At 38.4% G+C, this 16,823-nt stretch overlaps 1 protein-coding gene and 1 long non-coding RNA gene across 2 annotated transcripts in view; one reads left to right on the top strand and one right to left on the bottom strand.

Moving 5' to 3' along the window:
• Positions 1-15,939, top strand: part of SERPINE3 (serpin family E member 3) — a 39,790-nt gene extending 23,851 nt beyond the window's left edge. The window contains exons 6-7 of the mRNA XM_069063605.1: positions 14,127-14,213; positions 14,951-15,939. Coding sequence (XP_068919706.1) covers positions 14,127-14,213; positions 14,951-15,087 — 224 coding nt within the window. The 3' untranslated portion in view covers positions 15,088-15,939. The remainder of the gene's footprint in view (positions 1-14,126; positions 14,214-14,950) is intronic.
• LOC138142561 (uncharacterized) lies at positions 1,121-7,946 on the bottom strand. Its single transcript, XR_011163462.1, has 2 exons — positions 6,702-7,946; positions 1,121-1,855 (listed from the first exon to the last, which is right to left on the bottom strand). It is a non-coding gene; the product is annotated as an uncharacterized lncRNA (long non-coding RNA).
• Positions 15,940-16,823: the final 884 nt, after the last annotated feature.

Raw genomic sequence — 16,823 nt, 5'->3', positions numbered from 1 at the left:
CAAGAAATCATGGAGAAGGGGGAAACCCTGTTCAGTGCTCTGAGAATCAGAGGACAAATCGAAAATAGAACGAATACAGTCATCATCTCCTGAAAGAAAACCCAAAATGAAAACTCCTAGGAGCATCAAAGCCAAAGTCCAGAGTTTCCAGGTCAAGGGGGAAAAAATGCAAACTTTCAAAAAAAAATTTTTTAAGAACTGAAAAACTGCAGTGAGGATCGAACAAGAATTAGCAACTATCCTTATAAATAAAAAGAAAGCATGGATATAATGTTCTAAAAGACCAAAAAAAAAAATCTAGATGCTTATGTAACCAAGAATAATTTACTCAGCAAAACCAAGTATAATCCAACAGGGCTAAAAATGAAGCTCTAATGAAATAGAGACCTTCTAGGTTTTCCTGATGAAAAGATCAGAACTTAGTAATTTTGAAATATAGACATGGGAATAAAGAGAAACATAAAAAGGTAAATATAAGCAAGGAATTAAAAAGGACTTGGTAGGGATGCGGTGTTAGAATTTTAATGGTTAAGGAGGGAGAGGATGTGTCATCCTCTAAGGACCATGAAGTCAGTATAGAAGTCCAATAAGATAACCTGGGAGTGATTTTTGTAATATTTGATTATCTTAAAAGGAGAAATTAAAAGGAATGGAAAAAAAGACACATTAGGGAAGAAAAGCAGAGGAAGGGAAGGATTTATACTTCATATTACCAGGTTGGGATATGAATAGAAATCTATTCAAACAAAGAAGGGGTAGGAAAAGTTGGTATCATTTGAACATCACTTTGAAATGATGCAAAAGTGAGCAGAATGAGAAAAGCAATTTATACTATGACAACATTATAAAAATAAACATTTTTGAAAGACTTAAGAACTCTAATCAATGCAATGATTAACCATGATTCCAGAAGTCCAATGATTTAGCATACTGCCCATCTCCAGAGACAGAGGGGTGATGAACTAGATTTGAAAAGTGAGACACACATCTTTGGGCATAGTCAATGTGAAAATGTGTTCTGTTTGACTGTGGTTTTTGTTACAGAGGTTAACTTTTTGGTTTTTTTTTTTTCAATAGAGAGGAAGGAAGGTGGGAGGTGAGAGGAAGAGAACACAGATACTTATTGATGAAAAAAATTAAATTTAATGTATTAAAAAACCCGACTCAAGATCTTTCAGTGTAAAAAGTGATTAGTAAAAAAAAAAAACAACTCAAGACTCCATCTTTCTATCTAGTTATATTCAATGAAAACAGAGATTGAGAAATGGAGTCTTGATCATGGTTCTAACTGTGCCAAATATGCTAAAGCTTACTCTCCCAAAGCATGACTGGTTACATCTCTTTCTCAGGGTGCTAGGGTACCCTGAGGGGTTTACAGGGTAGTCGCTTTCTTTAGTGACACTGACAAACTCCCACCAGCTGTGTCACCATTCCCCATTTTACCCCCACTCTTAGGAGTCAGTGATTAGCACCCTACTTCCATTTAACCATTTAACATTGATCAGTTTTTACAAATGGATATTTACTTCATAGATAGAACAAGAACAAACGTACAGAGATTTTCCCCAATACCTCAGGGGCACCCTCTTCCCATAACACCTTGGTCTTGGAGGGGAAATGGGCTCAAAACCTAGTCCAGTTCCTACATAACACTGGTCCCCATCAAAGTTCATGTCCAAAAGTGGCATCTCTGCTGGAGGAGTTCTTGTCTCAGTTACCACTGGGCTGTGCTCCCAAAGGTCACTCCTTGCTTCTTGGGGCATCAGTTTTGCACTGGCCCTGGACCCCAGACTTTGTATGCCAGAGCCCTTTTCTGACCTTTCAAATTCACATGGTCAGAAGCTCCAATTTCCTCCTAAAAGGAAAAACAAAAACAAATGCAGAGGTCAAAGACCAAAGCACTTTTGTAGGGCACTATAGCTACAGAAGAGAGAAGGATCCATAGCTTCCCCTACCCACCCCATACAACCTCGTTTCACTGGCTGCTATGAAAGGAGTCACTAAATGAGGTAAACAAAAGGTAGGTGAAGTAGATAGGCATTTCTGAATACCTCTAAGATTCATCTAAGTACCTCTTCTTAGACAGGTGCCCACCTGTACCAATTAGGCAATGTCTCTGAATGCTCTGAAGTCTATCCAAGGTACTTCCTTACATGTTATTAGGGCTATCCCAGAAACAGGCTCCCAGCCTCTTCATGAGAAGAGATGACATCCAAAGCATGCTATATATGCGTCAGACTCCAATGGCATAATCCAATGGGACCAGTCAGTATTTTGTAGAGGAGAATGAGCCCTTTTGGGGTCGGTTTTTTTTTTTTTTTGTATTCAGAACATGACAGAGAGCAAAACTGGTAGCAGGGGCAGTTGGATTCTTGAAAGGACCTTGTAAAATTATTTTACGGTGCCTCTTTTCAACTCAGAATCTGTTACTTATGCAAGGGTATCTGAAATTCCTATCTAAATACCAATATTTGCCAGAGTCAAAAGAAAATGGAGTGATTGTCTTAGGTCTTATTCCTCCCCTCCAATAATTTTTTCCTCTACTTGGCAGTCAAAATTAATTTTTTTCAAAATTATTTTTCTCAAAATGCAGGTCTGATCATACTGTTCCCCTTCCTCCCACTCAAACTCTAGGGGCTCCTTATTACCTCTAGGATGAAATTTAAAAGTCTTGTGTTTGGTATTTAAAGTCCTTCACAACCTGGTCCTTCCTACCCTTCCAGGCTTCTTGCATTTTATTCCCGTCCATTGACTACAACTCAGAGACACTGGTCTTCACCCATGGCACTCCATTTCCCAGCTACAAGCGTTTTTACTCACTGGCCCCCATACCCAGAATGGTCTCCCTCTTCACCTCCATCTACTGACCTCCTTTGACTTTCTTCAAGACTCAAATCCTACCTTCTGCAAAAGGTCTTTCCCACTAGTGCCTTCCCTTTGCTATTACACAGTATATAGCCTGTTCTCATAATTTTTTGCACCAACTCCCACATTAGAATAGGAGCTCCTTAAGGGCAAAGATTGTGCTTTTTGTCTTTCTTTGTATCTTAAGTGCTTAGCATAGTGCCTGACACATAGTAAGTGATTAGTAAGCTCTTGCTGACTGAGACCACAAGGCTAGAAAACGGAACCCAGATCTGGGTGGAGAATTTTGAGGCTGTGTAGATTTTAATTTGACACTTCCTCATTTGGCTGACTCCCTGCACTGCTTGCCTAGTCACAGATAGTTACAGAAAGGGAAGGATGAGACAGCGACATGGGCAGCTTCCTGTAGATGGATACCAAAAAACTGGGTAAAAATAACCACAGAGGTGCTGGGTAGTACTACTTCTTACTATCTATGATAACGAGGAGAGCCAGGGATAATTGAAAACCATAGTAAATCAAACAATCCTCATTTTAACAATTAATTTTAGCTGGCAAGGAATGTTTTCAATAAAGGGAATGTAGGAGGAATTATTCATAAGGAGATTATCTTGTCATACCTTCAAGTGTAAGACCTTACTGGTCCCCCATTCAACAGAGAAGAACCACAAAGGATAAAGTAATTCTGATTGGCTTTGTCCAAAAAGTTAACTTTCATCAATATTGTTGCCTTTTCACCTGTGGTTATTTAGAGATGAAGAAAAAATCACTTCTGCCTTCCATGGGAAGAATTTGCAGCAGAAGAGCCAAAGTCTAGAGCAAGAGCAGAAGAAGCTTAGGGTAAGATAGGGAAGTGATTGCAAAGGTGATTTGGAAGCCTTCTAAACTGTAACCAAGGCTAGAGACTGAATTTGGGGAAAGGAAATTTGGGGAAACTTGAGAATTTGAAAGAGGATAGCAGCTAGAGTTGAAGCAGGAAAAGGAACCAAGCCATTGGAGCAATAATCAATGCACCAACATTTATTAAACACCTACTATGTGCCAGTGTTGTACTAAACACTGAAGAATTCAAGGAGAATGAAAAAATAAATTTAAGTAAAAGAACCTAAGGAGAAAGAATAAAAGAAGGTAAAGGACCTGTGGAGAAAGAGAAACAGGGGAGAATGAAAAGAATTTGATAGGAAGATGTGATCACTGAGACTCAATAAGACTCATGCCCAGACTATGGCTCTGGAAAGAAGTAGGAGGCATGAGGTAGCAATTGTATTTTAAGGAGATATGCTCATTTGAGGAAATCCAGGAGTCATTGATAAGATATATGGATGAAGACCCTCACAGAGAGAGAAATAGAAATAATATCATTATCTAAATATCATACAGACCACTTGGATAGAAAGAAGTAATAGACAAGTTTGGGAAACAGATGGAAAATCTGGCATGGAGGCACGTTTCAGTAGTGATGAAGGAGTTCTGTTATCTAGACAGCTGCTAGATCTCTCTTCCGCTGCTGAAAGCAGAGCAGTTAATCATTTCTTGTGTTGCCTTAATGAAAATTTTATCCTTCCAAAATTGAAGGAACCAAGAAGGGGAAATTATATTCTAGATCTGATTCTACACAACAAGGAAGGACTTCTTGCTGGGGTGGAAATGGTGGGAACCTTGGGAGGTTCAACACAACACAACCTTAGAATGTGTGGTGGAGAAGCAAGAAACCGTCTGACTAACTCTAAATTTGGGGAGAGCACATTTAAAAGGATTAAGAGAAAAGATGGGTAGAAATTCCATGTACTAAAGTTCTATAAGGTATTAGCTCATATGGGAAGCTCTCAAGAATGGAATTCTGAAGATACAACTTATTTATTTCCTATGACTTACCCCTCCACCCCACCTCAGCTACTTAAAGAGATGGCTGAACCCTTGATCTTGCCATCACCCACAAATATACCACTTCCATGTTTACCTGATCACAATCTGTTGTTATTCCACCTCTCCCTTATAACCCCAAGCCCTGTATTCTTCCTCACTGTGACCTTCAGTCCCTTGACCCCTCAGTTCTTTCCCAGGCCATCATTCCTGCAGTGGCTGCATTCTATTCTCTTCCCCATCTTGACCCTTTAGTAAGCCAGTCCAATTTTATGCACTCTACTTCTTAAGTCCCTTGCCCCCTTACTTTATCACTGATTTTTGTCTTGCTAAGCCTTAGGCTTGAATCATTCCCATCATTTCCCAGCCTTTGCTTCTATTCATACTGATGAACAAAAATGGAGCAAATCATGAAAGTGTGACGACTGGTTCCACTATAAATTTATGCTATGTAATCTCAGCTGAGCTCTCGCTGCAATAAGACAATCCTTTTACATCTTTCTAATTAACTCACTATCCCATTTGCCACAGCAGTTTTTCTAAATCTTCTCATACTTTCTCAAACTTTTCATAACTCCCCTCCCCTAATCTCTCAGCTGAGAACTTTGCCTTTTATTTCACTGAAAAAAATTTAGGCCATCTGCCAAGAGTTCCCTCTTCTCCCTACCTCCTTATCTAATGCATTCAGCAACTATGTCCTTCATTGCTATCTCATGTGAAGAGGTGGCCCTTCTCCTTGCCAAAGTTAAACCTTCTACCACCACATGTGACCTCATTCCATCTCATCTTCTCCAGAAGACTGCCCTGTCATCCCTACTCCCTAACTTATCTTCAGTCTTTCTGTCTCCCGGATGCCTCCTGATTGCAAATGAACATGTCCATGTCTCTCTTATACTAAAAAATAAAAACAAAAAAATAACTCGATCCATCCATCCCCATTAGCTATCCCATCTCTCCTTCCTTTCATGGCTAAACTCTTTGAATGAGCCATCTACAACCAGTGTCTCCATCTCTTTTCCTCACCCTGTAAACTCTCTGTAATCTGCCTTCTAACCCTATCAGTCAATTGAAACTGCTCTCTCCAAAGTTACCAATGATCTCCTAATTGCTTAATCAAATGCCTGTTTCTCAGCCCTCATGCTTCTTGACCTCTGCAGTCTTGGAGACTATTGATCACTTTCTCCTTGATATCCTCTTCTCTCTAGGCTTCCATGATATTACCCTATTCTGGTTTTTCTCCTCCCTATCTGACCTATCCTTCTTGGTCTCTTTGGTTCATGTTCTCTAATGACCGATGAACCCTATAGTATACACTAGTTCACTTGGTGATCTCAACAGATATCATGGATTCAGTTATGATCTCTATACCCTAACTTTTCTTTCAGCCTCCAGACTCACACCTCCAACTGCTTATTGGGCATCTTGAACTGGATGTTCCAATAGGACCCAATAGGTCCAAAACTGTCCTCATCTTTCCACTTAAACCCTTCACTCTTCCAACTTTCCCTATTACCATCAAGAGTACCACCATCCTCCTAGGCTCACAAATTAGGTATTATAATCATTCCCCCCCCCCCCATCCTCCACTCCTTCCCCATATCCAACTTGCTGTCAATCCTGTTGATTTTGCCTTTGTAATATCGCTCGTATATGCCCTGCTCTCTCCTCTGACACGGCCACCACTCTGGTTCAGGCTCTCATCATGTCACACCTGGAATCTTGCAAAAGCCTTCATTTTGATCTCCCTGACTCAAGTTGTTCCCCACTCTATTTCATCCTGTCTAAGTTATCTTCATAAAATGCAGGTCTGACCATGTTATCCCTTCCCCAGGGTAATCAATGTAATATTTTAATTGAACAAATTTCAGTAGATTCCTATTGTCTCCAGGATCAAATATAAAATCCTCTGGCATTCAATGTTCTTTATAACCTATCCCACTCCCACCTTTCCAGTCTTCTCACACCCTACTTACCCCCCACATATTCCACCATCCAGGGATATTGGATTCCTTGCTGTTCCTTGAGCACAACACTCCATCTCCTGACTCCCATTCTTTTCACTGGCTGTCTCTGGAATTCTCTCCCTCCTTTTTTTTGTCTTCTGGCTTTCCTGGCTTCCTTCAAGTCTCATCTAAAGTCCCACTTTCTGCAAGATGCCTTCCCCAGTCTTCTTTAATCTTAGTGTCTTTCTTCCGAGATTATCTCCAATTTATCTTGCATATACATCTTGTTTGTACATAGTTGCCATTAGACAGTGAGCTACTTGAGAGCGGGGACTTGTCTTTTGCCTTTCTTTGTATACCCAGTACTTGGCACAGTGCCTGGAATGTAATAAAAGCTTGTTGACTTACACAAAAAGAAATCATTTCAGTAAGAAGGAAAAAAGGAAGTTGCCTAGAGAATCCAAAATGGCTGGACAGGGAATGCACCAACAAACCTACATTTTTTAATATATAGGCAACAGAATCAAGTGTAGGTAATAAGGATAATAATAGTAGATAATAGCTAACATGTATATAGTGCTTACTATGTATCAGGAACAGTGCTAAATGCTTTACGATTATTATCTCTTCTTATCCTCACAAGAACTCTGGGAAGTAGGTGCTCTTATCATCCCCATTTTACAGATGAGGAAACTGAGGCAAATAGCAATTAGATGACTTGCTCAGGATCACACAGCTAGCAGTATCTAGCTGGATTTTGAACTCAGATCTTCCTGACTCCAGGTGTGGAGCTTCATCCACTGGGCCAACTAGCTGACTCTAATGAGAAAAATATTGGGACATAATTCTGTAAGAATAGCGTCAGAACTACTAAAGGCCAGAATGAGCTGAGATGGATGAGGCAAAACAAACAAAATAAGTGGGTTTTTTCTTTTGTTTTTATGCTACCTGGGTATGGGTGAGGAGAAAATCAAAGAAAGAATTAGACCAGTTTGGGGGAGAACAGGATATCATCAAATGACAACTGTTGAAAAGTCCTATTTACTCGACCAAGGAGAATGATCTTTGAATAAGACAGAAAAAAATGTGTAAGAGGAAATTAGGAAGTAGAAAAGTTGATAGGAAAGATTGATGTAATTGTGTGTACCTGAGCTGACAAAAGCATGGTCAAAGACAGTGATCCAGCCTCATGTTCGACTAGAGTCATTTTGAATTATACATTACATTTGTTTTCCTTTTTAAAAAATGCTATAGTAAGAATATCAGTCATTTTTAGTCATGTCTGACTCTTTGTGGCCCCATTTGATGATTTCTTGGCTCCATACTGGAGTCATTTTTGTCATTATCTTTTCCAGCTCATTTTACAGATGAGGAAACTGAGGCAAACAGGGTTAAGTGACTTGTGCAGGGTCATATAGCTAGTGTCTGAGGATGAATTTGAACTCAGACCCTCCTGACTCCAGACCCAGTGCTCTATCCACTGTACCATCTAACTGCCCCTATAGAGATCCTGCTACTCCTGAAGAGTTCTGGAACTGTTCCTGACGAACATTCCTAAAATGTTAAGAGTTAGTAAATGTGATGGCTGAGACAGTGTAAGTGATATCTGAAATATCATGGAGGACATGAAATGTACCTGCACAGGATTGGAAAAAGATATCTGCTTTCCCAGTTTTCAAAAAACTTACACACTCAAGTCCTGTGAGCTTGATTTGATTTCTGAGGAAAATTCTAGAACATAGTACTAAAGAGATGATTAATGATATCTAGAAAAGGAGCTACAACACAAAAGGTTAGAATAGCTTTATCAGGAATACATGATGTTGCACTAACCTTATTTCCTCTTTTGATGATTTTTTTATCTTGGAAGAATAGGGGGATATTGTAGAGATCACCCTTATTTTAGTAAAGCATTTGATTAAATTTTTCATGCTTTACTCGAGGAAGAGATGTGAACTGCATGGTAGTACAATTAGGTAGATTTGGAACTGGTGGAATGACCGAACCAAATAATTAATCATTAACAGTTTGGTATCAACTAGCAAGGGTAGTTCCAAGGGAGTAAGCTTGGGTCCGTGTTGTTTTATTAGTGACTTGGATAAAGAGATGCATAGCATGATTATCCAATTTTCAGATGACGCACACAGGTGGGATGGCTACCACACAATGAAAGTGCCAGGATTCAAAAAGATCCTGACATACTAGAACCTTAGGCCAAATCAAATAAATTGAAATTTGATGGGGATGAAAATCTTGAGTTTTTTTTTTTAAATCAATTTCAGGGTAGCCAGGCAGCATAGTGGATAGAGCACTGGTCCTAGAATCAGGAGGATCTAGGTTCAAATCTGGTCTCAGAAACTTGACACTCACTAGCTGTGTGACCCTGTGCAAGTCACTTAACCCTGAATGCCTCACCTTAAAAAAAAAACTTCACAAGTGAAAGTGAAGGCGTAGATTGTTGTTCACTTGAAAGAAAACACGAGATTTTAGTAGACTGCAAGCTCGATCTCAATCATTAGTGTGATATAGCAGCCAAAAAACCACACCCTAACATAATTTTATCTTGTATTAATAAGTATGGAGCTTAACAGCCCTGCTTTTCAGTGTCGTGGTTTAGATAATTTCTGGAGGTAATAAACTCAGTCCTGGGCCCCACATATTCGGAAGGGTATTAATAACCAAGTAAACGTCCAGATTAATGCAATGAGAATGGCAAACAGAATTTGTTGTTGCTGTTCTTTTTCAGTCACGTCCAACTCTTCATGACCCCCTATAAGGTTTTCTTGGTAAAGTGGTTTAGTGTTTTTTTCTTGCAATGGTTTGTTATATCCTTTTCCAGCTCATTTTACAGATTTGGAAACTAAGGCAAAGAGATTTTAAGTGACTTGCCCACGGTCATAGTCAGTAAATTTCTGATACCAGATTTGAACTCAGGTCTTCCTGATTCCAAAGGCCAGTACTTTAATCCACCATGCCACCTAGGTGGTTTATGCCTCATGTTTAATGAGGGTGTTTTGGAATAAATAAGAATATTGAGCCTGGAGGAAAGAACGCTTAAAGGAGAATGTGATTGTCAAAAATGTCAAGAGCTTTCAAGTGGAATAAGTCTAATTTTGTTCCAATTGACCTAAGTGGGCAGAGCTAGGAATAGTGGGTGGGAATTGCAGAGAAATTAGGTTTGCTGTAAGGAAAAATTAGAGTCCATATAACTGCCTAGGAAGATAGTGAGTTTATCCTGACTGGAAACCTCAAGCAAAACCTTAGGTAGCCACTTGTAAGGTATGTGGAAAAGTGGGTTTTTGTTCAGAAGTAATCTGGACTAGACAGTCTCCATTCTTTTCCAACTCTGAGTTGTGATCATGCTCAGGTTATTATTAGCCTATAGTAATTCCATCCCTCTTCTCCTCCAAAGTTCGACATGGTAAAGGACTCACTGGTAGAATAAATCACAGAATCTCCAGTTTAAGGGAAAGTAAAGGATCACTTTAGATACAAATGGGAAGAATGAAATTGGGAACAAGCTATTTGGGAGCTGGATATCTCTTTTAACAGTGAAGATAAATCTGGAAGAATGACTACTGGGAGCCATTATATAAGATAAAGGTGTCAAACTCAGGGCAAACAAGTCACAAACAAGTCACCTACAAAATGCTCTAATGCTGTGGGAACCAGATTAAAATGTAATTGGGAAATATTTAACAAAGTAAAAAAATATAATGCTACATATTTGTGGGTTTTTTTCAACTCATGATATGACCCTGTTTCTGAGTTTGACACCACTTATGAAAGGAAATGAAGGGTTCTGTTGGATATGTCATCATTTAGATTTCAATTTGAGTTCTAATTTCCTTAATCTGCACTCTTGCATTTACCAGTCTAGGGCTGATTAAAAAAGATAGTACTCTAATTTGCCTATTAATATTCCATTTCTCATCAAATGCTCCAAGTTCCCTTTCCTTTGTTTCTAAACTGAATCTTCCTGGTGCTATAAAATGGTTGTTACATTCCTTATAGGAGATAAGAATCATTTCTCAAATACCTATGTAGCTACTACATGGATTATGTGTAATGCATTTAAAATTCTAGGTTATCATCCTGTTGTTCACTCCACTTCTGTGCCTCCTCATGCCAGGAACAAGGAATACATAAGCAATTTAAACATTAGCCAAAGAACCTGGCACTTAATATTTGTGTTACTTTGGGCAGGTCACTACACTGGTCTTGTTTTTGCGTCTGTAAAACAAAGTGATTGGATGAGACAGAAATGCCTTAGCAACTGAAAATCTATCATTCTAATGCAAACTAAAGCCAAATTAAGTTTGGGATTATTTTAGTTTACCTTATCCATGCTACACTTTCTCTTTAATAGCATGGATTAGGTTAACTAAAATTACATTTTAGTGATTTCCTAATATTGTATGACATTTGAAAATCCACAAAGTATCTTAAAGTCTGTGGACAGCTATTTAAATTATTAAGAATATGATTTATTTCATTTTTGCTATGAATTGAAAAAAAAATAAACCCCCAAAACAGCTAATTCTGGAGGGACAGGTGGGGAGGGGAGGCGGGGAGGGACGTGGAGAAACTTTGATTCTACCCTCAGATATTTCCATTCCTGCACATTCCCAAGGGTAAAAGCCTCTCCCTAGGACATTTCTGGTATATCAGATCTGATAGATAAGAGATCAATATGGTATTTAGGGCTACTTTAGTTTGGGCCTACATTAAATCCAAACTCATACTTAAGTTCCTAGTCTCACAAGATACTTGAAATGACATAGCTTTTGGACTAAAAATGAGTCCTAAGCTAGTCTCTCTCTCTTGACTAGGTTGCTCTGGTTCAGAAATTCACCCCATTCCAGATTCACACCTTCTGGGCTTTGTCAGATTCAAAATGACCCTTGCTTCAACATTTAGTCCAACATTGTATTACTAAAATTAACATGTAATATAGCTCTATAGTCTGCTTACTACACTTTCCTCTCTAAAAAACAATCCAAACTTTTGAGTATATTTCCACTTTGACTGTTTCCCTTATCCATCCGAGAGAGATCACAGAATTCAGTAACTTTATGACTAGATTCCCAACAAGTCTGTCCTTTGACCTTGGATCCTTCCTTGCCCGTCCTGCTTTTTATATTTCCTTAGTACTCAATCTATTGTTTCACTCGCCCTCCATCCAATCTGCTCTAGTCCTGTTGATTCCACCTTCTCATCTCACACTTGTTCCCTTTCTCTAAAATTCCAATTCTCAACATTTAGTTCAGACCCTCATTGCCTCCTTGCCTGGACATTCCAGGGCAAATGCACAAAGGAGATATCACATGTCAGGAAGAGCAATTAGGACCATGTGCCTTAGAATGTAGTGAGGAGGGGAGTCAAGTGGGAAGGTAGAAAGGGGCCAGATTGTGGAGAGCTTAAAATGCTCAACAAAGAGCTTTGTATCAGATCTGGAGGTAATAGGAAGCTCCTGGAATTCCCTGAATAGATATGTTGTTAGATCCATACTTCAGAAAAATCACCTTGTCGAAATAGTTATTGCTAAAATTTAGGAGAGAAGTGATAAACGCCTGAATTAAGGGTGGCTATATTTTCACACAGCCAAGGAAGGGGGACATAGGACAGATATTGTGAATAGAGTCAGAGAGAGCACCTAGATGACTGGCAAAATGGTGGTGCCTTTAACAATGATAGGGAAGCTTCAAAGAAGGACAAATAAGAGAATTCTGTTTTAGACAATACGTTAACAGATGCCTACAGGACATCCAGTTCAAATGTCCAATAATGTTAGTGATGCAAGGCTGGAGCTCAGGAGACAGACTTGGGGTGGTTTGGGAATCATCTGCAAAGAGATGATAATTGAACACATGGGAGCTAATGAGATCACTAAGGGAGACAGTAAAGAGAGAAATAGGAATATGGCCCAGGACAGAGCCTTAGGGGGATATCCACAGTTTATAATAGGCATGATATGGATTAATTCCAGCAAATGAGATTAAAGCAGGTAGAATCAAGAATAATCTCATGAAGACTCAAGAGAAGAAACCCCTCTAATCCTTCACATAGCTACCAAAATAATCTTCCTGGTGCATGAGTCTGACCACATGATTCCTATTTTATTGTTATCTATTGTCTATAAGATGAAATAGAAACTTCCTTGCCTAGTATTTGAGTCCTTCTGTAATCCAACTGTTACCTACCTTTTCAGTCTCATTTCACATGGATCCCCTACATGCATTCTATCATCCTGCAAAATTGTACTACTGTTTACTGCATCTCACAATTGGAAATCTACTCTCTCCACCAACAAATGCCTTTCAAAATCCCAAGCTCAGCTCAGGTACTACCTTCCCCATGAAATCTTCCCTGGTGGCTCCTAACATAAGATTCTCTTCCCTGCTTCCATCACATTCTACCTTAAGTAACATCTTGTCTAGGTCATAACCACCCCTGTTATCCAGGAGAATTTTAAGTCTTTGTCTTTGTATGGCTAGACTCTAGTATGATGTCTTACACATAGCAGGTTCTGAATTTTGTCGTATGACATATCATACCCTGATAATCTTTAATTTGATGTTTGTAAACTGACTGGACTATATTTTGAGGCCTACAGTGTCAAATGCATGGGCTTTCCTCTCATAGCATTCATAATATTCTGGATAGTCAAAGTTTAGGGAGATGACCAATGTTATTGTCTAATATTCAAAGCTTTTTGGCAAACAATGGATCCTTGTTTTCTTGAAATGATTTTGGTAATGAATTCAATTAAGCCAAGGATATGATGCAATCCCTATCTATCCATTGAAAGTTAAAAAATGTATCTCCATGAAACCCTCACTGATCCCCTCAAATTCACAAATCATTTTATCACCTCTCTAAATACACTTAATGTGATACTCACCTTATAGGGTTGTTGTGATAAAAGCCCTTGGTAAATCTCAAAGCATTATATAAATGTGAGCTATTAGAATTCTATATTAGTTTTCTGTGTACATCATGTTTCTATGTTATATTAAGCTCCATAACAAGGGACCATGTCTAATCTCAACTATTTCTTCCAGAATCTTGCCCAGTTGTACAGAATTGGTACTTTATAAATGTGTTAAACTGAAATATATTCATGCTCATTAAACATCCTTTACTTAAATTACATAAATTGCTTCATGCAGTGGATCTACTTACTGCTGGGGGAAATGCAGGAACCATTTTGTCAATGTCTAGTACTTTTAGTTCATCAGATAAAATCTCAACCTCAGCAAATGGTAACAGTCTACATTTGCTGGAAACTGATGTCACCTTTCAAAAAAACAAGTTCTAAATGAAAATCTCAAGGCAGAGTCAAGATACTGCAAATGAATTGTTTCATACACTTTCAAATATTAAAACCCTTATACCAAATTTAGCCATAACACAAATAGGTAAACGCACAGCTTTGTCTTTCCTTGAAAGTAGGCCAAGATGACCTTTATGTTTCTGAGGCAATCCACAATGCCAGGATTGAAGTTTTGGAGGATGGATCCAAGGCATCTGGGACAACAGGTACGCTTGCACAAGGTATAAAAAAGTGAGGATTTGCTAGTGGCACACCTACTTTTCTTAAATATACCGAAGTTCAGGTTGTTGTGCTGTTTTTTGAACTTTAAACTTTATTTGAAGTATCAGTGTGGTAATCTGCATTCAGAGCTCTGTCAATGCTGGCTATCCATACACAGGGACGACTGCAACGCAACTTGCTGAGATAGCAATGAGTTTTCAAAAATGAAAATGAAGTTAGGAAGATATAGGACCATCTTTCAAAAAATCTTTGATTATTACTACCTAATAGTGTGTACTGATCCATTCAAAAATCAGTTCCAGCATAAAGGAACTTTCCACTTGGAAATCTATTACTAGAACTGGGAGACCTTAGCTCTCTTCTCACTCCTGACACTAACTTATTGGCTGGTCTTCCCCAAGTATTAGGTTCATTTGAACTTTTGTAAATACCCTGAAATTAATTTCATCAGAATGTCTTATCTTTAAAAACCCAAAGATATATTTTATTTATTCAATTTAAATGTAGCCTTTCTCTTGGGATGCTTTGAGAGGGAATAAGTTTCCATTCTCATTGGACATTTCCAGTAGAGGCTTAGACATGTTAAGGACATTATGTCATGAAGATTCCTACACTGGGCAAGTGGAATCCCCTAGATGGCCTATCTTCCATCTAGTTCCAGTATAATCATAAGGATAGGTTATCACATTAATTCCTCTATTTCCCCCCATCTTTTCTGTAGCTCTAGTGTTACTGAGAAGATCTAGGACTCCAATTTTTAAGGCAGACAGACCATTCATCTTTTTCCTGAGAGAATCCAATACAGGTATTTCAATAATTTCTTTGATGGGATTCATGAGGCAAATTACACACAAATGACTGGGATCTCCTATCTAAACAAGGGCTCACCTGGTTTGATTGTTAGATTTAACCTGTCACCCAATTAAATGACATGTCCTATAGTTTATGAAATAAGATAACCCATCAACACTCAGTCTTATTAGTCAACTGTGAGGCTTTGACTGTGCTGTGATTGTAGTTCTGAGGAACCTCAACCACATCTGCTCCCTCCACTGATTTGCAGACTCCTGACTTTAGCTCAATGGCTATAACTTACAAATTAACGTAGGCACTAACCCTTACAATGTGTGTGATCAAAACAGTTCAGAGGCATACTGATTATAGCTTACTTTTAGAATGAAAAAAGTATGAGAGTATATTAAGAAAATCTGCTTGGTCCCTTGGTTGTTTACCAACACTAAGTTGAACATCTTAGGAACTGAGGCTACTTTTAGTTCTCTAGAGTGCACCAAAGCAATTCTTGACTGACTGAAGGGGACCCCTAACATCATGAAAAGGAAAGTATTAACCCAAGGAAGGCACTTTTATGAGGTGCATTTAAGTTCATTATTTATTTATTTTCCTGAATTTTCTATACTGATTTTCAGCCAAAGAGCTGGACCACCCATCTTACATTTTCCACACTCTTGTTGAAATTGCACAGGAAACAAATTATTCTTTCCCCTAAGCACTTTTGGGCACCACATAGCTTTACACAGGCAAATTTACAATATAAGGCCTTGGCAAGTCAGAAATAAGAGGTAGAACCTCTCCGATTTGGCAAAATTGAACAGTGTTTTGTTTCTCTTTGCATGCATAGCTTACTGTTTGCTTTTTCCCTCCTTTGGCAATCTTTAACATCCCAAGAAGGAAAAGGTATTTTCAGCAAAGATTGGCATTGGCAAGTAAAAAGGAACAAAATGGAATAAGACTTTAATAAATCAGGCAAAGGTGATCTAACTGGACTAAACATTAGGCATGATTTTTATCAAAAAGGAAAACTATAATATCTAAGAGTTTTAAAAAATCAAAAATAGGTATACTTAGGGAAATGTTTACTACACAAATCTGCTAGGGAAATTCCATCAATTGTATTTTCTCTGAGAATTAACTGTCTATTGTATCTCAGGCTGAAAATAAAAGGAATATCTTCTAATAAAATAATGAAGTTAATCCTTCAGTAGAAGACAATGTCTATAAGAAGATTCATAAATATCCTCCCAGAATTTTGGCCGTTTTGGAGTGAGTGGGGTGGTTATGTGGAAGGAAAAGGAAAGACCATTAACTTCTCATAGGCGAGCATTTAATGATCCCTCCATGAGAAATGGTTCATCCCAAAGAACATAAAGCTAAAGTAATTTTAGGCTCTCTCTCTCTAATAAAGCAAAATATAACACAGTAAAAATTGATCACAACTGTCATGAACAGAGTGTAGCTGGCTATCAGGGCATGTTCAAAGCCAGAGTTTCGATGTGGAGGAATGTAATCTCTTTGGAAAATGCCATCAAAACTTTGAGATCTGGAGGAGGAAAACTGTTGCCTCAAGTGTCTGATGAGCTGCTGGAATCACTACCTTAGTCCAGAATTGGCATGTGAAATGTAAAAGTTTAATCAAAGACAATTTCCCTCTAGAGTTTAAATGGTCGTTTCAAAATCCCAAATAACTCTGAATACATACTAAAGCACTTTTAGAGGTCCAATTATTATTCCCTCTCCCTCCACCCCTAACAATGACCTCTAAAAAATTAAATATAGAGGTCTTTGCTAGTGCCTCA

This window comes from Petaurus breviceps, unplaced genomic scaffold (genome assembly GCF_028583685.1).
Source record: "Petaurus breviceps papuanus isolate PSGF00001 unplaced genomic scaffold, PetGlider_PUasm1.0 90594, whole genome shotgun sequence".
Lineage (NCBI taxonomy): Eukaryota > Metazoa > Chordata > Mammalia > Diprotodontia > Petauridae > Petaurus > Petaurus breviceps.
Note: the sequence above shows the minus strand (reverse complement) of the source record. Positions and strands in the feature narration are given on the sequence as shown.